General features: G+C 42.1%; 1 protein-coding gene across 6 annotated transcripts in view; it reads left to right on the top strand.

Annotated features, from left to right (window-relative positions):
• Positions 1–2,807: 2,807 nt before the first annotated feature.
• MPPED1 (metallophosphoesterase domain containing 1) overlaps positions 2,808–24,449 on the top strand; it is a 61,082-nt gene continuing 39,440 nt past the window's right edge. The window contains exons 1-3 of one of the 6 annotated variants that reach the window (XM_051772483.1): positions 2,808–2,825; positions 17,077–17,339; positions 22,382–22,567. In XM_051772483.1, coding sequence (XP_051628443.1) covers positions 17,188–17,339; positions 22,382–22,567 — 338 coding nt within the window. In that variant the 5' untranslated portion in view covers positions 2,808–2,825; positions 17,077–17,187. Of the gene's footprint in view, positions 2,826–3,519; positions 3,592–3,990; positions 4,089–4,252; positions 4,581–12,673; positions 14,232–17,076; positions 17,340–22,381; positions 22,568–24,449 lie in introns of those variants that run through there. The other 5 variants (XM_051772478.1, XM_051772480.1, XM_051772479.1 and 2 more) reach the window with 5 other exon arrangements.

The following is a 24,449-nucleotide window of genomic DNA, read 5'->3' as shown; positions in this document are numbered from 1 at the left end:
AAAACCCCTGTGAAACTTTTATTTTTGCTCGAGTAACAGGTCTTTCCATTCTGGACAATACATCATTCTCTCCATGTGATAATTATGCCCAGGCACCACCTGATGTTCCTCTGTGTTTGTCCAGGTTTCATGGACATACAGCAGTGCATCATGTACCCCTAGTTGGACTTGCCTGCTCTATATTCAGGTGTCCTGGCAAAAAAACACATGGAATGTATCAGTTCAGCTGCTACTTGCACTAAATCTGATCCTTCAGGAAAGCATCATAAGCAAGTCAGACAAGTTTAGGAAGTCCTGAGTTTAGTGCCCAGACAAGCTCTGCAGTGCATGTGCAGGAAAGTCTGACATGTCAGAGAAGCAGAGGATGGGGAATGGATAATGTAAGAGAGGATGGATTGCAGATTTCAGAGCTCTAGGCTGTCACTCAGCACTGGTCTGCTGCTCCTCTTCTGCGGTGACACTGTGCTGACAGGAGTCTCAAAACTCAAGATACATAAAAAACCCCAAAGTAGACTTGATCTGTTCACTTAACGGGTGGTTTTGAAGCACAGATTTAAATCAAACTACACATAAATAATTGCCAACCACCAGAAAGCCAAAAATTCAGCAGAAGTGAAGTGATACGCTGACACACAGGATTATATTTATTATCCAGTTCTGCTTTTCCCAGTGATCTCCTGAACTTCATTTGCCCACCTACCTTTCACCTTAGATAAGGGGATCATTTCCTCCCCTATCACTTGAAATTAATTTTTGCCAGTTGCTACATAAGTGAAGATTCACATAGATTACTTACTGTCTTCAAAACTAATCATTCAAAAAATAAGATATATAAGCTCTTCCACCTCGAGGTAATAATCTCTTTGTACAACCCAGGGTAACTATTTAGGGGTTCCTTGCTTCATTGTGCCATGCTTTGATGAAAATCCCTACGAGCACTGTCCTAGCTGGACGACATTATTGCATAATATCACCCCTCAAAATTCATTATTTAAAACAAAAACAAAACCAACATTGATGGTTAATTCCATAAAATTCCATAAAATTGGAATTTTTTCTGCATCTCTTCAATTTACACTTGATGTTACAGCTTTACACTGGCTCTGGTGTACTGAGACAGTCAATCAAAAAGACCTTTGCTGCTCAGGTTTTGAAGGTGATGCCACTGGACTGACTGAAGTCCCTGGCTAAGCAGATGGAACAGGATGGAACCGATGCTGGGAAGCAATTTTTGAGAGCTGCAGTTTCTTCTGAATATCCTCTTTGTTTCAATCCATTCAAGTAGCTCAGTTAAGAAGTAGTAAAGCTGAAAAATCAACCTAAGAGTAAGAAAAAAAAGGAAGATTACCTATTTTCCTCTGTCAATCTACAGCTAAACCTGAGTATGAGAGAATAAGATCTGCTTTCTCCAAGATTGTGAAAGCTGTGGCTACTAGAAGCTTCCAGTTTAATTCCCATTCTGCAGGCCATGATTTCAGTTGTTTCATAAAATATTTTAAAATGCAAACATACTTTTGAAATGCATCGAGCATATTTAAGGTGGTCCTACTGAACAATTTAACATGATCTCATGTAAATTTTAATTGAATGTCAGTTCTCGTACAAACAGAACTTGATGCAAATCATAAATAACCAATAATTTAAAGTGCTATTCACTATTTTGTAACAGAAAAGGGCGAGAAATTAATATTCTGAATAAGATATTTTAAAGCTAAACCAGATTAATTTAATGTATATATGTACAGTGTCATCTCTCCGTTGTAAAATCAAAGAAGCCAGATTTGTAAATACTGATCAGTTGCAAATTTATGTTTACACGTTCATCAAAAAAAGGAAACTCAATTTCTCTTAAGAAAGACAACAGGGATTTAAAAAGTGAAAAGAAAATCTAAACTCCCAACATCAAATCTTTCTGTTTGTTCTTTTAAAGAATAGTTAAAATTAGGGATTTGCATCCAACCATCCTTACCTTACCTGCAACATTTAATCAACAATTTTAATATTAAAGATAAAAATAAAGGAGGACAATGCTTAGCACGTTTGCCTTTTTTTTTTTTTGGTAGGAATTTATTACTCATATTTCCCACGGGGAAACCACACAGCCTCAAGATTTTCCAAAAAAAAAGAAGGTGCCTGTAATTACTTTTCTAAGCTTCTATTCATGCATCTGAATAAGTGAATTGATTGTGAATATGTTCTGCAGCTTCTAACAGGTCCTAACCATTAAGCTGATCAAAAATTTTTCGAGCACATTTATATTGTTGTAAAAACGCTGACATGTCAAAACGCAAACTTTCAAGATAAATATGTGTTTTGCCAATAAAGGGAACCTTGTGGGAAGGTTCTCAGGGCCAATTTGGGGTTTCTGATGCCCAGCCCAGCCCCTGCCCACAGCACAAAGGAGTGCTCAGCGGGTGGCTGAGGTGTCCCCTCCCCGTGTGTGAGTTTGGCCTCTGCTTTGGCAACACACAGACCTTTATTTCCTCCGAAAAAAATTTCCTAATGTCATCTATTCCATTCATTTTTCATAGGAGAAATGCCCAAGTTGCAATTTTCCTTCACAGAGCGGGTGTTTTCCAGCTCGGGAGTTTTTTAAACGAGTGTTTGATCAGCACTAAGTCACCGTGTGCGTACTAAAAGCAGAAGTAACTCCCTTAATTGTTGCTGGATATCCAGCACTGCTCCCTTTGCCCCGCAGGTGACACGGGAAGAAGCGTGCGGGAATCACATTTGTTCCTGGGAGGATTTTAAAACCATTCCACTTCAGAATCGCTCGGCGTCGGTGCAGCAAAGCCCTTTCTGCGTGTAATCTGCCTCTCCTCCATGTACGCACTCAACTCTCCTGCTCTCCACTCATAATATCATCGAGAGCGCAATGTTATATATTTATGATTCTGCGATGGCCTGATTTTGAGGCAGAGGGAAGCTGTGCGTGCTCGGAGCCTCTGAGGCGCTGGAAGGGGCTTTCCCGGACCCCCCCCCGTGTCCCCCGGTGCCCCACCAGCCCCGGACCTCCGGAGCCCCCCCAGCCACCGCCGAAGGGATGCGCGGCGGCTCCCCGGGAATTTGGAGCCCCGCTGCCAAACTTCCCTGCTGAGGGAAGAAGGGGATGACCGGGACACCCCTCACCCCCCCAAACGGCGCGGAATTCCTGCCTCCCAGGCTCACACACACCCCCGCTCCCCAAGGATGCCGCCTCAGCCCTGCCCCGGGCCGGGGGGAGCCGCGTCCCCTCCCGCCGGGGGCGGCCCCGCAACGCCCCCGCTGACCCGCACCCGCGGCGGGAGGGGACAGCCCGCGCTCCGCCGCAGCATCCCGGCCGCGGGCCAGGGAGCGACCGGGCCATGGAGCACCGGGGCCGGCGAGCATCGCAGCGCCCGCACATCACCGCACATCACCGCACATCACCGCGCCCCGCAGCCGGCCGGGCGGGAGGAGGGAGGGCCGGCGGTGGGGGATTCTTGGCCCCCCAAAGGAGGTGGGGGAGGCGGGGGAGGGGAGGCGGGGGGGAGGGGAAGGCTGAGCTCCCGGAGAAGGAGACGATCGCTCGCACAAAATCCCGCGTCCTCCGAGCGAGCCCCGGCGGGCAGGGTATGTATATTTTTTGGGCGGGGGGTCGGGGCAGGGATGCGGCGCGGCTGCCCCGGGCGGGTCTGGCCGCGGGGGGATCAGCGCAGGGCCCGCTCCCGGTGCGGGATCGGGGGATGGCAGCGAGCTGGAGCCTCGGCGCTGCCTCCCCCGGCTGGGGACCGCGGAGACGGGGGGGATGGGTCTGCCTCTGTGTTGCCGTGCGAGGGTCTGAACCCCCCTTCCAGCCGCACCCCCACACACACACCTACCCACCCCCGAGCACGTCAGGGCTTTGCCTCTCCCAACCAAGCTTCCCCTTGGCTTCTTAAAAAAAAAATAGATATATGTAATATATATGCCCCACAGCCGGAGAGAGTGAGGCGGGCGGGGGTGGCGGAGGGGAAGGGCTTTTCTGAGGCTCGGGGGAGAGGCGGAGGGAGGGAGAGGCGGCGGGAGCCTCGCAGCATCATCCCGTGCCCCGGCTCCGCGGCGCTGCCGCCGCCGGGGTGCGGAGCAAGGTAAGGGCTGTCACGGCGCTCCGGGGACCCTGCACCCCCTCCCTCCGGCCGTGCTCCCTCCGGCTCGCTGGCGAGGGGCAGAGCAGCCCCTGCCCCGCCGTGCCCCGCCGGGAAGTTACTTTGTTCGCAGAGTTCCCTCGGAGGCTGCGCTGGGACCCCCGGGCTCCCGGTGCCCCCCGCATCCCCCCCGCCCTGCTCAGGTGTCACCGGAGCCTTCCCGGCAAGGAAAGGAAGCCCCCCGTGGAAAATCCGGGGGCGCCTTCCCCGGTGGCTTCTCCTCGCGTAGCCGGGGGAAGGGGTGATGGAAGAGGAAGAACTTCCCTTTGTCGTAGGAGAGAGGACTGAGTGACCTCCAAAGTTTTGTTCCGGGAGGAAACCGCTGGATAAGTTTGGTAGGATTCACGCCGGTTTTCGTGTCATTTATCGCGCTGTTATCTGGTGTCCAGCACGCTCAGAGCAGCGGAGCAGTCAAAAAAGATCGGGGATGTTTAGGTAGGGATTTCACGGCTCTTAATGCATTGCTTTCTTAGGACCAGCGTCCTATGTTTTGCACTTGCAGATGGGGAGTGTGGAATACATTTATAAATGAATACTTGTCCGTGGGTAACACAGAGGATGAGGATGGGAAACATGCAGGAACTGGACAGATTTTAAACGTTCCATTCTCTTTGGCAGAAGATCGGTAGCTGAAGGTTTCTGCTTACACAGTCTATACCTTGACAGTATCATAATTAAGAGATCTGCTGATAATGTATAGCACTGGTAGCCGTTTCAACCTCAGTTTGTTTAATTTCGTAGTTAATCTAGGCTACTACAAAGGATCTTTGGATACTCTGGATAAATTGATAACTAGGCAAGATTATTGAACTTTGTGATTGGCTCGTGAGGAAGTGAACTCTCAGTCTTTTCTAAAGTAGAGATTTAAAATATAAGACTACATTTTTGAAGTGCACATCTGAAATCTGACTACCAAAAAAGCGTGCATCTTTCGAGAAGACCAGTTAAGGAGACACTGTAAATGCTAATTGTGTTGCACCCATTCGTAATAAAGTTTCATGATGCCAGGCACTGTAAATTTTGTGGTAGGGTACTAAAAAACAGGGGTGGCTAATTTCTATTTTGTGTATGGATTTCTTCGAAATTATTAAATGTAATAATTATCCCATGTATGATACACACATGAACTGATTAACATTAGTTATTGTCTATGAAATTTTAATGGTGTGTTTAACCAGTTTTTAGCCTGGCACTTGTGGTTTGTTTCATTGTCTCGAGCTATCTGAGACAGAAGAGTGCTCAAATTTCTTGCTTGTTATCCCATCTATCTCTTCTCTTATCTCCTTTGGTCTAAATCAAAACAGTAACTGTATATGTTCACATGAAGTAAAATTCCCATTTTAAAGATACAAATCTTCTTGGTGGACAAGAGCCATCACCTCCTGCCCTGTGTGAAAACCTACTGGGCTGGTATTAATAAGATATTTGTTTTAGTGTCAGTTTGTGATGCCAAACAACAAACATTAGAGAATGCAGAGATAAAGCTGGTGCTCTGATCTTTGTTTAAACAGGTCATGGTTTTTATTTAATGCTGCATGCTCATTATGGGAACTGTCAGCAGGAATGTAAAGCGGGCTGGAGTTCTGGTTTGGCAGGCAGGGATGATTCTGACGTTGATGTTGCTGCTTCTTGAGTTAATGGCTCGTAGAATGTAGTGTTGTTTGTGATCATATTTATTTAGTTGAATGTATTATATGAAATTAGGACGAGACCTCCAGATTATGCCCTTCCAGGAATCAAATGTGATCAGATCTGCTGCCTCAGGTGCAGTCCTCCTGACCTTCAGGGTTACACAGGAGTGGGCTCTTCTATTTAGGAGAATGTGCAGAAGTGTAGAGAAAGGTCACTATTATTTAAGTCAACTGGAGTTCTGCCACTAAATTATAAGGAAGGAGACTCAAATCCCCTGAAACCAGGTAACTGCTTAATCAATCACCCAGGCGGTTTCTTTTTTTCAGACATATGAAAACAATATCCAATAGTAATTAGAAAGTGCATTTGCAATTGAGAATTTTAATATTTTTTTGTCCATGAAAACAGTTTTCATTGTGGTTAATAGAAATAGTGAAAATATGCAGTCCCTTTGGTTCTTGCTGAATCTTGCTTTGAAGAATTCAGAGGGGATGTGCAAGGTAAACTGAAGGAAGAGCCTTTTCACATGTTCTGTTACCTTAAGATATATTAGAATATTGCAAGGTACAGTCTGAACTTTCAAAATAAGACTCAGTGTAGTGCTGGAAACTTTAATTTGGGTGTTCTGGATCATACACCAGTTGGGGTTTTGTGGTCATTGTCCGTAGGTAAATTCGGTCTGCGTGAGAGTGCCCGAGAACAAAGTGGTCTCTAATTGTTATTTCTAACTTAAAATAAATGCTTCATTTAAAATCCTGGGTATTCTAGGTTATGTTTTGAAATACAAGCAAAGTTAGTAATGTGAGAGAGTCCTTTAAGGTTACTGGATTGGTACCCTTTGACTTCTTCTTGGAAAAGCATTGTTTTAGTCAATGTTATTCCAAATAAAATAGCATTGAGAGTGTGATGCGTGGGCAAGGCTGCAGATGACAGTCCAAGATCTATTGCAAAAAGGGGCAGAGCTGTTATGGGACTGGTTATTCCCCTGCTTCTGCAGTGACCACCCCTGGAGGGTGAAGCAGCTCGTTCTTTGGGGCTGCTTGACCTCATTGTTGACATGTCAACAAGTGTGACACTTCTGGTGGGATTTGATATGACAGTGGAAATTGTATGAGGATTAACAATTAACCAGTGTGGTATATGGGTAGTAACTTGCAGTCATAACTGATTTGGGATTCATAACACCAACCCAAATACAAAATGCTTGATGTTTTCTTTTCGGTCACAATTTAAGATGCTTTTATTTACCATGGGAGTAAGATTGAGTTCCTAATACCATTTAAATATGCTGTATTCTGTGTGGCTATGGAGAGCCATACTAATATTACTGTAGTAGGGACTCATCTTCACTCAGATTGAGAGGTGTAATGCTGATGTATAATACATTTCAATTGCAAGTATTAGCCCTTACTTGTTACGTATTTGTAATTCAGACTTTTCTGCTGAAAACAAGATCACTCTATTTAGTGTACATCACTTTTTTGAGAGCTATTTTTTCGTGTGGCATGTCCTCTTAACCTTTTCCATTCGGCTCCTCTGCCGTGCAGTCAGTCTGTCTTCCCTGATGGCAGGTGAGGGGCTTGTCACTCGCCCAAAGGCTGAAGCCAGCAGAGCAGCTGTACAGGTAGCATACGAAGGAGGTTGATGGTGACTGATATTTTTGACTGGGTTTTTTTCCCCCTTGCTTTTCCTAACTGGGTGTTTTGCACGAGCTCCCTTCTCCTGCTGGCTCCCGATCGCGTCGCTTGGCTCGCCGTGCCGTGTCACACGCGCACACCCTGCACGCCACTTCATTTCTTACCACCTTTCTCCTGCTCTCAATGGCTCTATCATATCCCATCTTCTTGCTGCTTTTGCCTTTTGTGATGCTAATCTTGCTTATTTTTCTTTTTTTTTCCTTCTCCCTAAAAGAAGATGGAAGGAGCACCCTGTGCTGCCGCTGCACCGATCATTCCTCTGCGTTGCTGGGTTGTTTTTCTCCCATGTCCTTTGTTGAGTTTCTGGAGACTCTAAACTGTTTGAGGCAGAGACTCTCTGTTCCTGTAGGGCTGTCCAGTGTCCAGCATCCTTTGCTGTTGGATTTCATAATAAATAGCAATACTAGAATTATTTTGACTTGGTGGGACGTCCTTTCTTCCGGTTCTTTGGTAGAAAAGCAAAAAAATTTCTTGCTCAGAGCTTTTCTACACTGTGTTGCTGTTCTGAGGTAGATCTCAGTTTTGCCCCTCAACCCTTTGTCCCTAAAATGAGTAGCTTCTGGTAAAAGTTCAAGATGCATTGCCTAATGTAGTGGGGATGGGGTGGATTAAAACTTAGCTACTGCCAGAGGTTAACAGTCTTGTAACTTGGTCAAAAATGACAATGAAATGTTGACTTCAACATGTTTTAATGGAAACTTCAGATTTGTCAACTCTGAAAAAATGTTCAGATTTCACCATGTTGATCAAATAAGACAAAAGGGAAAAGAAAATCCAAAAATGTGTAGTGAGTTTGTTCCAGTACTTGGCTCTTTCCCTCCTAAATAGTTTTTCATTTTGATTTCCATTTCCTTTTCTCCCCTAAACTGTATAGGCTTTATGTCATAAAGGGGGTTCTTTGTGGGCATGACTTTACAGGAAGGACAAGTGAGTGGTTCAAACAACTGTTGACTGTTTTTTCTGTACGCCAAGGAATACCTGGAAAAATAAAGTAACAAACCCAGTGACTCCCTCCCTGAACATTAATCAGATGACACGAAGGATCTCAATGGGGTGGCTGCAGCTAAATGAGGGAAAAGTGGAGACAACAAAATTAATATGGCAGTATACTTCATTTCCAAAGTTTTGTCTCTAAGAGAAAAAAATGAAACTGGTAAGGATTTGCTTGATAAAGTTTATAATTTAACTCCAGGCACTAACAGAAAAAGTTGCACTGATCTTGGAAGTAGTATCATTCTAAATATATTTATATGTAAACTGTGTTCTACTTTTCACCTCTGACATATATTTGTGTGCATGTATTGTAGCATTCCATTAATCTTGAACTGTGGGAATATACTGACCACTTTTGTTTTGTGGATGGGGCCAAAAGAGTGAAGAAAAAGCACTTTCTTCAGTTAAAAAATAAACCAAGCTCTTTCTTAAATAAGTCATGTTTCAGTACTTACATAGTCTTCATCTCAGTAAATAATATTTGGAGAGATTCAAGAGTTGAATCAACTGACATGCCCAAATTGCAGAGTGAAATGTAGAATCAAATCCCCACATCCCTAATTTATTCCTGTTGGAATGTCCGTTTTTTATAATTCCCCCACATAACCTGTATTTTTAGCTATTTGCCTTTAGAATGAGTAGCATCACTTTGAGGCTTTTGATTTGTCCTTTATGAATGTATATACACACATGGTTCTCAGGAATTCAGGTAGTAGATTTTGTTTTACTGCCAGACACGAAGGCACATTTTTTAGAATGAGGAAGGAATTTTGTGGCTCTTGGATATTTATTTAAAATTTCCTTCTCTAGAGGTAATTACTTAAATGGATTATCTACTTCTACAGGTATTTTTGGATAAATACAGGTAGTATGGGACCAAAATAGTATATTTTTCAGGGAAAAGATTGGGTTTTACTCAAGAAAGATGTATCCATTTAAATATTTCATGTAAATATGACAATGTTTTGTACATTCAGGCAATATCCTAAGTAGGATTACAGTAATGCATTTAACCTTGACAAACATGAGGTCTATTTGTAAATCTTAAGAGCACTGCAGTGTTTAAAATATATTGGATATATGGTAAAGCAGAAGTTTAAGGTGAAAACAAAGCAGTACTGTTGGGTTGTGTTTCTTTTTTTAAATTGAATAAATCAACAGTTTATTTGTATGGATGAGAATTTGATTCAGAAAATGCTGCCGCTAATGAGCCAAAATAAAATTAAATCTTCATAAATAGAATATTCAGTTACTGCAGTTTTGGGAACCAGGTAGGGAAATGAGAAAAGGTAATTTGAAATTATTCAAAATAAGACTAACTAAGCAGGTTTCTAAGTGGTAACTGCTTTAAATAAATACAGAATTAGATTTCTTAGGTAAATGTGCAGCTTTTGTATTTTCTGAACTCAGTGTCTATCTCTTTCTGGACACCTGGTCAGAACTTTGTTGTACAGTAGGTACAGGATATTTTTGCAGGAAACTTCACAGAAGTGGATGTTAGGGCACCATTCCAAAAGGCAAATAATTCCTTTCATTTCCTACTTGCTGTGTCTATATAATCTTTCTGTGACAGTTGAAGCTAACAATTATGTTGGTGTGTTCCTTATAAATAAAGCAGTGAGGGCAACATATAATATTTGTGTTCGAGATCAGTGGAAGAAAACTAATTTGAAGCAAAAAAATCATTTCAGTGAAGAATTTTCTCATAGTGTGTTTGACAGGTCGTTAGGATCCAAAAAAGTAGAAACAATGATGTGTGTTTTAGCTTGGTGAGAAATATCTTGGAGCATTTTCTTGCCTTTTTTTTTTCCTAATGAAGGTTAAGATAGTTGTAATTATAGAGAAATAAGAGGTTTTACTTAAGTCACTGATTTTTTTTTTTGCATGTTACAAACCAGATTGCTCAGTGCCCTGTAGATCTGCAGTTAACAAATATGTGATATATGTGAGACACATATATATATGTACGTGTGTGTGTGTGTGTATGTTGTATTGGTATGTGAAATAGGAGTTTCTAAACAGAAGAAGACAAAATGAGTAGGATTCTGAGGCTTACAAGTAACTCAGAATTATGTCCCCTGGTTTTGACTCTATAGGTGGGAATAGCTCTGACTTCCAGGGAAAAGATACAGTCACAAAACTGAGTATTATTTGACTGATAACAGATATCAAATTTAGATTTGCTGGCTCAGAAAACCATCTCAGACTTTTTTTTATAGAGGCAATCCAAAGAGTTCTCTTAATAAACGATGGCTTTGGTCTAACTTGGTTCAGCAGAAGCCATTGAACAGAGCAGAGACAGAAAACCAGGATGCTTCAGATCTCTTTCAATTAAAGAAACACCATAGGCAAAGGTTTTTGAAAATACCATAGTGGGCCTTATGTGCTCAAGATGAGAGCCATGGTAAAGGGGCATTTTTAAAGGTTTTTTCCAATTTTTGACCTTAAGACAACTCTCCAGACTTACGCAGCAGTATTCTGACACACCGTGCCCTGAGGAGAAGGGGGACACAGTGCATGTTGTCCTCTCATGGTTCTCACAGAATGAATTCAGTTTTTTGGCAACCAGCAAATGAAACTCACCCTCATCTGTACATTTATTTGCTGCCTAAAGTCAGGGATGTCTCAGCCTGTGTGGATACAGAGTCAAGGCAGCAGAGTCTGGAGGCACCCAGGAGGGCCAGGGAGGGGTCCCAGCCCCTCTGCCTGGGACTGGGGTGGAGGGAGGGCCCCAAGGCTCTCACCCTGGCACGCTTCGTGCCCCCTTCACTGGCATGTAGAAAAAGCAGTGCCCCCAAATGCCACGTTGCTTCTGTAGCTGAAGGAGGGTCAGAGTTCCAGCAGGATTTGAGGTTCATCGTGAAGGACTCTGTGAGGTTTTTTAGGGTGGCAAACACAGAACCACAGAATATCCTGAGTTGGAAGGGACCCACAAGGATCATCCAGTCCAACCCTCAGCCCTGCACAGGCCCATCCCCAAGAGTCACCCCCTGTGCCCCAGAGGATCATCCAAACCCTCCTGGAGCTCTGGCAGCCTTGGGGCTGTGCCCACTGCCCTGGGGAGCCTGGGCAGTGCCAACCACCCTCTGGGGGAAGAACCTTTGCCTGAGATCCAACCTAAAGCTCCCCTGACACAACTTCAGACCTTAAAAGGCACCAGAGGTTGTGAGGTTGTAATTCGGATATCCAGGAGGAACCTGTTCATTTTTTAATGCTGTTGTTTAGTTCTCATCGACACAAATTGCAGGTGCCTGAAGTGTTTGCTTTGGGAAAAGGGCTTAGAAGTGCACATTTCACGTCAACACATGTTAGTTTTATTTGTTTATTTTTTTAAATGCAAGGGGGAATGTTTCTATCTACAAGAAGCCATGTTTATTTAGAAAGCCTCATGATTCCATCAGGAGAAGTGTGCATGATCAAACTTAAAGTCCACAAGAGTCTCGATGACATTTGACTGTGCTGCCCTCACTTTAAAGTCCTCACTTGTCAAGTGAGCAGACCAGTCTGCCAAGGGGAAACTCAGTGGTTTTGGTTTCCCAGGACTTGTTTTCTGTTTCAGAAAATGAAGAGGAGGAGAGAGAGGAGAGTGTATCCCTTTGGAAAGGCTTTCATCTGCAGAGTGATTTGCCTGGCTCATCCTTTCCCAGAGAATAATGCCTTTTTAGGATTATTTCAGCATTCATTTCCCAGTGGCAGAACTGAAGATAGCAGACTAATTCCATTGATTGGCCTCTATCTGAGGTATCTAAAATGGGTATTTTAGACAGCAAAAACCCTTAGTATTTTCAGCCTATTTTTCATAGTGAGTGATTGCTTTACTAGTGATTGCTTTACTATTTTCAGCAGGTTCACTTAACTCATGGTCAGTCTTCTGGGGGTTAAAACAAAAATAGTAATTTGTGATGCTGAAGTCAATCACTGGTGGTTATAGAAATGTTACTATGACAATTAGGACCATTGCTGCAGAATACTCTGTAGTGCATTTTTTTGGGTTTAAATAAAGGCTCTATTTCCTGGTGTAAAGGATGATCTGACAGTTTATGAAGAGCACTGTAGTACAGGGAATATCTGAACCATTGTTAAAGCTCTTGGAAGGGCTTCTGGTTAACAGTGATTTGCACAAGAAGCATGTGGTCCATCAGAAACTCTCAGGCTCCTCTTTAAGATATTTTACTGCTCTTGTCTTAGTTGCTTTCCCTGAAAAAAAAAACCAAAAAACAAAAAACATGGCTTTGATGTTTTATAGCTGCATGAAAATACCTTTTTTTCCACTTTTTTTTGATACTACATTTTGTTTCTTCATTGCCTCCATAAACCCCAGCTTGTCAGACTGTGTGAGCAAAACTAACACTTTCTGGAGTTACCACTTTGCCACTGATCTTGGTACTGCTGAGAGTCCCAGAGTTGTCTTCTTTCTTTGTGCTGTCTCACTGTTAGTGCAAAATCTGGCAAGTGCCCCTCTTCAGCTCTTGCTGGGATGTGCTACAGTCATGCTGTTCTTCTTGACCTCCAGATGTTCTGTAATGTACCAAAGTGCCTTTATAGTTTTCTCTCTTAACTTATGACTTTTTTTTTATTATTATAATGATTGTCATCAATATTTTATCTTGGTTTCTAATTATTATTTCAGCGGCATCTGCCTGAGCAATGTTGTTTTCAAGTCTAGATTCATCCTGTGTGTTGCTGGAATTGTTTTCAGGAAGCCTCAGTGGTGTTTTTAGGCTTGAGACAAAGGGTAGATGATGAAGAGAACAGTGGGGACAATGGAATGAGATATAGTGAGAGTCAGTGGACATGGGACTGAACTGAGGGAAGAACCTAAAATAAAGCAAAATCTGTGAGTGGAGGAGTGAGATTAAAATAAAACATTGTCTTGAAATGCACAAAGCAAAAAAAGATAAATAGGATGCATAAAAAGGCTGGAAAATTCATGTAAAAGGGGGAAATATTTATGCTAGCTATACAAGAACAGTGTGAAATACAGTACCAGAAATTTCAGGCTGGAAAAGTAGAAAAAAATCTTACTACAAAGATTTACTGGAGGACCTCATCAAAGGAATTAAATATGTGTGGGTTCAAGCACCTTCCTAGTCCAGTAATTCTTCAGGAGAGGTGTTTCAATGCCCATATTTTTCTGGCCTGATGTGAAGCCCCCTGAAGGCTGTGGAGCAGTGTCCTTTGCACACAGTGGGCTTTGGGGCCCCTCTGAGCACGTGCTGGAGAAAGCAGCAGAAAAATAATGTATGGAGAACATTCCTGCCATCAGTAAGAAGATGGCTTAGCTGATTTAATAGCTTTTTCTCAGTCTGTGATTCTAACAGCCAGGTTTGTGATATTTATTTTAGTATTCATGTTCTTGCAGTCCTTTTTACATTCCTCTGTTTTTCCCTGGCAGACATCCCGCAGCTCCATAAGTCTGGGGGAAGAGGATGGTTAGCATGTTGTTGCTGTGGGGATTTGAGTCTTAGCTCTCTGTGTTGGTAATGCTGGGCATATAATTTTAAAACTTGCATGCTGTAGAAGCAGATAATTATTTCCCTGCTGCATTTTATACCCTGGTTTGGGAAAGGAATAAATTTCAGAATATTAAAGGAAAGGAAAAGTTCCGGTTTGGGGGACTACTGGAAATGGAAGCAGAAAGAAGGGAGTAATGGGTGTCAGTCTGGTTATCAGTCAAGCTGCAAAGAGACAGCTTGTTCTGTCACACCAAGAGTGTCAGTAGTCAGCCAAGCACTTATGCAGGAGGAAAACCATAGACTGAAAGGTAAGGTTCAAAGACATCTGTGTGTGTTTCTGAAATGAGCTTGAATTAAGCTACTGGGTTCTGCTTACTGAGTCTGTGTGTCACATATCTGATTTCTGCTTAGCACAGGATATTTGTGTGATTGCTACTTATTTTTATTGCAGGATCTATCCCCTTCCCTTCCCTTCCTTTCCCTTCCCAAACCTTCCCAAACCTTTCCAAACCTTCCCTTCCCAAACCTTCCCTTCCCAAACCTTCCCTTCCCAAACCTTCCCAAACCTTCCCTTCCCAAACCTTCCCTTCCCAAACCTTCCCTTCCCAAACCTTCCCAAACCTTCCTTTCCCTTCCCAAACCTTCCCATACCTTCCCTTCCCAAACCTTCCCTTCCCTTCCCAAACCTTCCCTTCCCAAACCTTCCCTTCCCAAACCTTCCCAAACCTTCCTTTCCCTTCCCAAACCTTCCCATACCTTCCCTTCCCAAACCTTCCCTTCCCTTCCCAAACCTTCTCTTCCCAAACCTTCCCTTCCCTTCCCAAACCTTCCTTTCCTTTCCCCAGTCTTTAAGCTTTTTATATGTCCAGGGTTGGGTGACTGTCATCGAGTAGAAGGCTTACCTGTCCTATCACATACCTTTTTTTCATCTTTCCCCCCTTTTTTTCTTACCTCAGGTGGAATATGTTGTCTTCCCATTTCTTTCATGTATATAGGGTGAACTTCTGTTCAGCTCCTTTCTCAGCTGCTGTGAGCTCCTGAGAACTTCCTAAGGCCAAAGGGAGATCCCAGGTCCCTCAGGACCTTTGTAACCACAGTTCAGTCCTGTGTAAAGTGGGCATAATCCCTGAATTACAAAAGAAAGGCTCTGTTTTGCAGGTAGTTCAAACCCCTTATGTAGAGCTGTGGAATCATAAATTATTTATCTTACTGGAGAATATTTCTAGAGGTCACCAGTTTCTGATAGTTTCCTTCAAACCAGAAGTAGGTTCACTTAGAACAGTTTGCCCCCCCTAAAATCTCTGACCTTGCCTATTCAAACTTCTTTGCGAGTGCATCATTTAATACAGGAAGCTCCTTGGGGAGGGTTCTTCACATCTGCTGTCATAATTTCTTATTTCCTAAACGCAGCAATTTGTACTTGAGTATTCTTACCAGGATTGTGCCTCCCTTCCCTCCCCCTTCTCTGGCACATTCCTTTGTGGTGCTTCTTGTGTTTGAAATCCCAAATCTTCCCCGTTGTTATTCCAGCGTTTCCTTACCCCTCGATTCTGGGGGAGGGCATGAAGGAATCTGTTCCTTTATTCTCAGGCTGTTTTCCTGCGGCTTGTTAGTGACAGCAAGTTGTCATCATTTTACAGCCATTCAGCCGGTAACAAAACCAGGCGGAATCTCTCATTTCAGCTCCCCGGGAACAAGATTTCCCCAAACAAAAACACGCCACCACTTCTTGGAGCACTCAGCCTCTGTAGTAGCTAAGCAGAGGACCGAAGCCCACTTTTATAAAGATGTTTAGGTGCTTGACTGCCACTAAAAACTGAATTGGACCTAAGTACCTGTAAATAGCTTTAAAACTTGGAGTGGCTATGAAGGCCTCCCTCATCCATCACTCTTGGCAGTGGTCCCCTCAGAATGGAAGGGAGGCACATCAGCAAGGTCACAGAAAATACTTCCAGTCCTGCTTTCCAGAAACTGCACAGATTAAGTGAATTGCTGCATTCTAGCGTGGCTTTTTATGAAATACATCTTCTGAAGCAGATTGCTTGTATTCCCTAGAAGAAAAGAGCCCTTGCTTGCATGAAAGCAAATATTTAAGTCAGACAACTTTTAAAAAGGATGTAAAATTATACTATAAAAATACCCACCTTTATAGCTTATAATCCATTTTTTATTAAAACTGGGAAATAAAAGTAAAATTCACATTCAAATTACTTTCTGCTGTTTCTAGGGGATACTCTTTGCATTCCAGTTGGTTTCACTTGGCTCTTTCTCTACCCGTTTTCAGTGCTGCTGTTCTAGACTCGCATAACCCTCAGGGAAAAATTTATTCCCTAACATAAAACCTGTATGGATTTTACATTTTTAATATTTAGTAACATTTAACTGTGTGTTAGCCTTGGAATCACTTTGTTTTCCAGTGCACCCAGAACGCTGGGCTAGTGCTGACTGAAAAGTGTTTGAAGGGGGGAGGCTTTCATACTTGTGCCAGGAGTTCCCTCAGTGACACTGTAAAACCAGGAGCAAGTGCAGAGAAGGCCATTTATTCTGTTTTTTTGGTGTAAAGAACAACCACTTGCAATGATTCCCTGCAATAAATGTCACAGACTTTGGGAAGATTTGGTTCACAGAATCACAAAATCACAGGATATTCTGAGTTGGAAGGGATTTAAAGTCCAGCTCTTTAGTGAATGTCCCCCCCAGGGATTGAACTCACACTTTGGCAACATCAGCACTGAGCTAATCTCAGGGTTGAACTGGTTCTTGTTTAATTAACTTGCACTTTTGTTGTGCACAGTCACTTTCAGGTTCTGTGGGGTTTTTTTGAGGGAGGATGGGGAACAAACATTCATCAGTGCAATAAATAAGGAAGTCAGTGGTCGTGTTGGAGAAACACCCGATGCGCCTTTCTGAATGCCTGTCTTGTCTTTTAGGTTTGTATTAAATGTCTGAAGTATTTGAGCGAGTTCTTTAGCAAGTTTACTTTCAGTCCATGCTCCCCAACTAAAGCATGTTCCTCCAGTTGCTGGGTTGGAAAGGTGTGTGATGAGTCCTTGGAGGAGTCTTTGTCCTTCCGTGCCTCCCCTTCGTCATGTTAATCAAAGCGAATCCCAGGCAGCCCAGCAGTCACTCTCCATCTCTCCCTTCTGCTTTCAGGTGTTTCCGAGGGGGCTGTGCTGCTGAGGTGAGATGTGCTGGTGCTCTCCCATGGACGCAGGGAGATAGCAGACATGATCCCCTGAGGAGGCCGAGCCCCGCGCCGCAAGCATGGCCTTCGCGCAGTCGCACATCATGGCAGCCCGCAGGCACCAGCACAGCAGGCTCATCATCGAGGTGGACGAGTACAGCTCCAACCCCACGCAGGCTTTCACCTTCTACAACATCAACCAGGGGCGTTTCCAGCCCCCACACGTGCAGATGTGAGTATTGCAGTTCTGTCCCTGCTCCAGCCCGGCCTCCCTGGGGGTTACTGCTGTGTTGGACCGGTCAGGAGGAATTCGAGGAACTGCTGCCTTTCTAACAATAATTACTGTAACGATACAAACCCAGCCCATCTGCAAGGCACTTTGTTAAAGGAGGGGAGAAAGATTGCTCCACTAGTGTAATACATTATGCTTAGGTGTTAAAAAGAGAAATGAACGGCGAGCAGTGGCAATAAAACACGAGATGCTACAAGGGTGATACTTTCTGTGATCTTAATAATGTTTGTTTGCTCTGTGCAGTTGCATATTGATGCACAGAGCTGTTGGAAATACCCCAGCCCCTGTCTGTCCAACACATACTGTTTGCTTGGTTATATTACAGCTACATACAAGGGAAAAATCATCTCAATAAATAAAATAGTGTGGGCACCCATCCGACAACTTACTCTCATTCCGATGTGCCGAAAATGCCAAGTGCTTAAAGAGTGATTAAAATACTGTGTTTGTTTCTGACTTCTTATATAATGACAACATCAGTGAAATTAACTGCTCTAGATGATTTACTTGTAACGTAAAGTGGAGAATTATAATTACAAAATGAAACCTGCCATAAAGTTTAGAGCCAGAAGGAAGAGCAAAACAGTAAAAGCTATTACAAATAAATTAAGTATAAAATTCTACTGTAAAATATTTTTATAGGGAATAAAAATGTCTGCACCATTTTATTGTGTTTATTAAAGAGAGAAGCAGCCTTATCTTTAGAGCAGAAGGCTGTTTTTTCGGTTTTTAAAGAGAACTCCTTTCCTTTAGGAAGACTGAACAAATAATCATCTTGTTCACATTTTTGGTGTTTAATATGATTTAATAATTTACAAAACAGGTTATGATTTCTGCAGCTAAAAAACTAAGCACTGAATACTATGTGTCACTTTAGTGAATGCTTATGAACGTTATTTGGTATAAATTAGATTATGTAAAAAGAATCTGAAGACTAACGTGTGTATCAGGATGGTGAGCAAACACTCAGTTTTTGGGGGCAGTGTATTATGGTCTGTGATGGGGTTTTTTAGATCCCACTGAAATGCAAAGAGTAAAGTGGGTTGAATGTTAGCACTGGTTAGTTATATTACAGCTACATAAAAACATCTTTAGTTTGTAGAGCTGGCAAATGGTAGCAAAAGTACAAACAAACAAATGTAGGTTCAGAAATACTTTTACAAATGAAAATGCCAGATGCAGGTTGATTTGATGAGGCTTAGCTGTTTTCTGTGAATAGTCAGACAGCTCCTGGGCACTCAGAAATTTGTTTCCTGGTCTTAAAAGCCGAATGTTTTTTACTGGGCTGTAAGCAAGTTATTTATTTGTATCCACTTGGTACTCAACAATATGCTGTTTAAACTTCTAACCACTAAGAAATTATGGTACTGGAGGGCTTGGACAATCAACTACATGATAGAAATTCAGCACCTGAGCAAATAGTTGAAAATAAGCTGTCCTTAGAAAATGGTTCCTCAGAAGAGTTTAGCAATCTCTCATGAGTGATTAATACTATTGGAGAAGCTTGTGCAAATAGGAAAACAGGCCAAATCAATTGGAACATGTACCACAATCTGACCTACTCTTCCTCCTCATACAGAAATTGTAAATAATGTTTCTTGAATACCAGCAGGATTGCCTTTGCCTCCTACCAATGAATAGAATAGTAACAAAGAAGGGAGAAGGAGACATAAAAAGGGTAACAAAAGCACCTTTTATTCCCATGATTGTCGTGGGTGAAAGCCCTGTTTCCGTGAACTCAGGTTTTGTCCTTAACTTCAGGGAGGTGCAGGCTTTGTGCATAGTTCCAAACACCTACATTAGTGATGTTGTAGGCAACCACAAAGAGATTTCACACAGACCTGTTAACATCTGAGCCCACAGTAAACTGTTTTAACCACGGGGGTCCCCCTTTTCTTCTGCATTCAGTCCTGCAGATCTTCCTTGGTCCTCTGTGAAGTTTGATATTTCTCCTTTGACGTTTTAGCTCCTTCAGGACTTTTCTAGACCTGTCATAATCTGGCATCCCTGTGCTTATGAGATGGCTGGGTTGCCACTGACGAGAAGGGTGGTAAATTCTGCCAGTGTTTTCAAGCCCATCAGTCATCTCTGGAAAGTCCTTGCCTTGCCCCCTTGTGTAACCACTGAAATCTGGTGTACAAACCAACCTCTGGAAATGTTTTTTTTGCTCTGAGATTTTTCAGCTCAGCTTTTCAATTTTCGTGCTGATTTAAAGAAAAAACAAAAGCATTTGCACAAAAAATAATCAGCAGATCTGTATTCCTCTGCTCACGCTGCAAGCTGTGCATTGGGTGTTGGTGTGACAGCTGCTGTGGGAACATGTTACACGAGAATATGGGGATTGAGCCTTCAGAAATTATTTCCAGTAATACAACTTAGATGTGTTTGTGAAACTTGACATATGTTTTTACCTATATACGGTCTCAGTGTGTGCATATCACTTCAAGATGAAAAACCTGCATCTCATTTATTTGCCTTTTTTTTTTTTTTTTTTGCATTGATGTTGTTTTCCCATGAAAATTCTCTGGCCTATTGCACAGAATTTAAAAGTTGCACATAACCTCTGCTGTCCACATCTTCCCCATGCCCATCCAAACTGTAGGAAAAAAGCACGTGCATTATGTGCTGCATGGGATTGCCATGGGATGTCTGTTGTTTTTAACATTCAGCTTCACATGTGAGGTGCCTGATACTACTCCCTAACACCCAACTTACTGCTGTGCTGAGCTCTGAAAGGATTCTGAAGGAGAAGCAGTACCTACTTTGAAGGCTGCTCTGCCATGAAAGGTCAAAAAGTAATATTTTAAACCAGTCCCCGTGTTAGACCAGACCAACCCTTATGTCGTGCCAGGGTAATATGCATAATTTAGAGCTGGCTTACTACAACCTGTAACTCACTTTGGGAGGTCTTGGGCAGGGAGAGCAATAATTTGTGTTTGCTGAGCTGGTGCTTAATCCTTTCAGCTTGAACAGCTGCAAAGATAGGCAGGGTCAGCTCCTCATCCTTTGACTCTTGGAGATGGTCCTGTGCAGGGACTTGGTGATTCTTGTGGGTCCTTTCCAGCTCAGCACATCCTGTGATTCTGTGGGTTTTGCCCAGTTCATTTTGTGGCAGAATTGTGTGAAGTGAATGTATTACCCTTCACACAGCTCACACCTTATGGCAAAGCCTGCCCAGTCTAAACCCCACCACTCACCACCCGTGTTCCTTTGCACCCCTCTTACCTCCCCCCTCCACCCCTTGTGGCAGCTCTGTTCTTCTGTTCTTCTCCAAAACAGAGGCATTTTTACCATCAAACTCTTTTTCTTCACCTGGCCTCTGTGGTCCTCTTGCAGCACACACACTCCCTCAACCCTACAACAAGTGTTTTCAGGGGCCAAACATTCCAAACACTCTCTGTCAGCCAAGTTTTGCAGTTCCCACTAGGTCCTTGCTGACATATCTGGGTATTCATTAGGTAGGATTTGATCCCAGCTGGTTTTGCTCCTCACCTCACCTTTCATTACTTTTCTACTCAAAAACTGGAACTTCAGAAAGACAACTACAAGGTGCTGGCACTAAAAGGCTGTTTCTCCAGTATTGCTGTAAAAAAAACCCAGCATCCCTTCTTCCTGTAAAGGTATGGGTGCAAAAGAATTTGTTCATGCTCTAGGTTTGTAGTTACAGCGTAGAAGATGCTAAGAGCTTTTTTTTTTTTGTATTTAACAAGATTTGAATGTTTTAGATTTATTCCTCACTCTCTCACCAATCCCGTGTGGTTGTCAAAAACGCCTCTAAATTTCACAGAATTCTTTGACATAGGGAAAAGATGGAGTGATTAAAGATTATTATCTTATGACTTTTAAGAAATAAAATACTTTTTAAAAATTTACTTAGGAACAGATGTAGTACTATTAATAGCAAAAATATCTTATTTTTTTTTCTGGGTTTGTTTATGTAAAAGTAAGCTCCTAAATTGAAGCACAACCAGCAAGGGATAGAAGTGTGTATTATATACAGCAACAGTGAACAAAACTAATTTTATTTGTCCTTTCAAATAAATGTTGCAAAAGTAAAATAGTTCACAACAACTCTGTATATTTCTCTGGTTTCTAGTGGCACAAATATAACTCTTGCACCTCTGGCTTTTGGATTTTATTCCACCAGAGTTCCCTAACTGGAATAGCAGATACAGTATAGCTGTATATGGATACATTTGCTTCTGTGTAGTCCAACAAAATATGGATTGAGGTTAAAAAGATTGATTTGAAAATAAGGTGTTCTCTGCTTTCCTCTCCTAAGTCTCATCAAACTGGGTCAGATCTTTTCGTTCCCTCAGCTTTGAATCTTGATTTTGGGCTCTGAACAATGCAGCCTCACCCCTCACAGCATTTGATTTCATTTAGTATAATTAAACCCAGAAAGTCACCACATTTGTCCTGACAATAGTGAGGCTTTAATGTACATTTACAGCTGTTGGGAGAGTTCTCGTGTTGTTTTGCATTAACACAAACATATCTCCAAAATGTGTTAATTAAATTTGCTGGAATTATGTAACTTGCAGGGGGGGGGAAAAAAAGTTCTAATTAGAAAAAACACATTTAAATGTATTTATGTATCTCAAACAAATCTCTTCCCTGTGTACCATGTAATCACGTTTAAACAATGAAATGGGATGGTGCTATTCCTTTGAAACTGGCAATGCCTTTGATTTATTTGTAAGTATTTGTGTCAGAGTTACTGCCATAGTCCAATCTCTTCTCCTTAATCTCTTGAAGTTAATCTGTCTACCAAAAAACACTGAAAATGCTGTGCTGTGAACATCAAGAATTTTTACACCTCCCGTTAGTGTTAGGTTTGTTTTAATAAATCCTTCCATCAGGCAGATTCAGAGGTCTGTGTAATCTTTTGTAAAGGTAGAAAAAACAGTGTTGGGATAGCGAAGCAGCCACTACCAAGTACGTAAATACTTCCTAACCTTGTTATGATGCATTTCCTGCAGGGTGGATCCGGTGCCCCACGACGCTCCCAAACCTCCAGGATATACACGATTTGTCTGTATTTCTGATACTCACTCAAGAACTGATCCCATCCAAATGCCATATGGAGATGTGTTAATACATGCTGGTGATTTTACTGAGCTGGGACTTCCTAGTGAAGTAAAAAAATTCAACGAGTGGCTAGGTAGGTACTGCATTCTGTGAGCATCTGAAAGCACATTTGTTTACTGATTGTATCTGCCCCTTCTGCCTCCCAGTAAAAACCACCTTGCACTCAGAAATCATGAATATTAATTTGACTTTTAGATTGGAATGGCAACGAGCTGGAATCGTTGTTTTTCACAAATATTTTTGCATTTTTCCAACGGAGCAAATAGGATTTGTGAGACTATTCATCTGTTCTGCCTTCACACTCCCAAGTGTACATTAAGCAACTTCTGGGTGTTAGCAACAATTTAAGTCAGTAGGCCTTTAATGATTTACATAAAACCTCTTCCATACATTGTTATGGCTTTCCTTCTCCCCCATCCCCCCCCCCAAAAAAAAAAAAAAAAAGTTGTTGTGACTGAAAACATTTGTCTGTTTAACCCTGGAGGCTCATAGTTGTGCTGTTTTTTTTTTTAATCTGAGGCTCAGCTGCACCACAGTGATGAATTCCAAACAAAGCAAACCGTGTGCCCGTGGTTGCTGCCTTGGATGTAGCAGACCAGATGTAGATGCCTTCTGTAGGCAAGCCTTGGCATTGGGAGCTGAAATTCTGTTCCATTGGGCAAGAGAGTGGTGATTTACATGTGCTTCTGCAATGTTTTGTGTTATGCTTTAAAAAAAAAAATGACAGTGAAAATTGGAAAGCAGGCACTGTATCCAGATAAAAACCCTGCCCGGTGCTGTTCCTGCAGCACTGCGGGTACCTCAGTTTAGAATAAAAGTGGCTTCTGATACTTCATTAACAAAAAAAAAAGGGTGAGAGGGAATGAAGGAGTTGGAGAGAGAAAGGACACAGTTTAAGGGGAACAGATTTCAAGTTTTCTGTGGATGCATTTGCATTTTTTTCCCTGTTTCTTTTTTTTTTTTTTTGGTACATATTACAGCATTCCGCCCTGGGAAGGCACAAAGCAGACAGATGCATGTAGGCTGAAATGGAATATATAAAAAAAAAAAAAAAAAAGAAAAGTCAGGACTTCACAATTTAAACAAATATTTACTAGCAAATAATTATCAGCAGGGCTGATAAATATTTATTTGAGCTCAGCAACCCAATAATGTGTCCCACACGGAATAATTGCATTATTCTGCGAGTATTAAGGTAGGAACAGTGTGTGGAAGTGATATATTGATATAGTGCCATCACCTCTTGTCTCTGCACCCAAAAGGAGGAGGGTGGTTATAAAACAGAAAGCAAGTTTTGACCCTGTTGTGTAGGTCTGTACCATGTCTTATAATAATGTCCTGAAAATAGCATGTACAAGTTATACAAACCATATGGTTATCCTTCTAAATAATATCCATTTTATTCATCTGCTGGTGTGGGAAGAGAAGTGCTTGGGGATATTGCTGGCAAGGATGGGGGCTACACACAGTTTCTGTGCATGGTCTCTTCATCATTTTCATTCCCCAAAAAAAGGGCTTAATTTTCTGACTTTTCAGTCATGCTTCCAGTTTCCCTTGGGAAAAGGTGATCTTGGTGGTTTGAGCTAAATATTTGCAAGAGCATCTTTGAGATATAGAAATGTAGCGAGTTAAAGATTTTTTTAGCTTCTTGGCAATTTAAAAAAAAAAAAGAAAAAAGGGAAGATCTAATTTAGTTTTTAATAAATTTTTATTCATTTTAAATGGACAATTTTTCAACTCTTGAATATCTTGAGTGTTTACAAAATCTATAGTAAACAGCAGAATGGTTAAAAGTGTTCCTTTTGAGAAGGAATTTTAGAAGTTTTTGCTGGTTGTCCATTTTGTTGTGAAAGGGACTGGTCCCCAACAGTTTAGGTTTTTCTAGAGGGCTGCTTCCAGTACCTTCCACTATTTTGCAGCTCCCTCAGCCTACCCAGCCTTCTCCTTCCTCCTTGTCTT

Source organism: Manacus candei, unplaced genomic scaffold, assembly GCF_025592945.1.
Source record: "Manacus candei isolate 608988 ecotype Guabito, Panama unplaced genomic scaffold, ASM2559294v1 h1tg000153l, whole genome shotgun sequence".
NCBI classification, from domain to species: domain Eukaryota; kingdom Metazoa; phylum Chordata; class Aves; order Passeriformes; family Pipridae; genus Manacus; species Manacus candei.
This window is presented reverse-complemented; position numbering and strand designations above follow the sequence as displayed.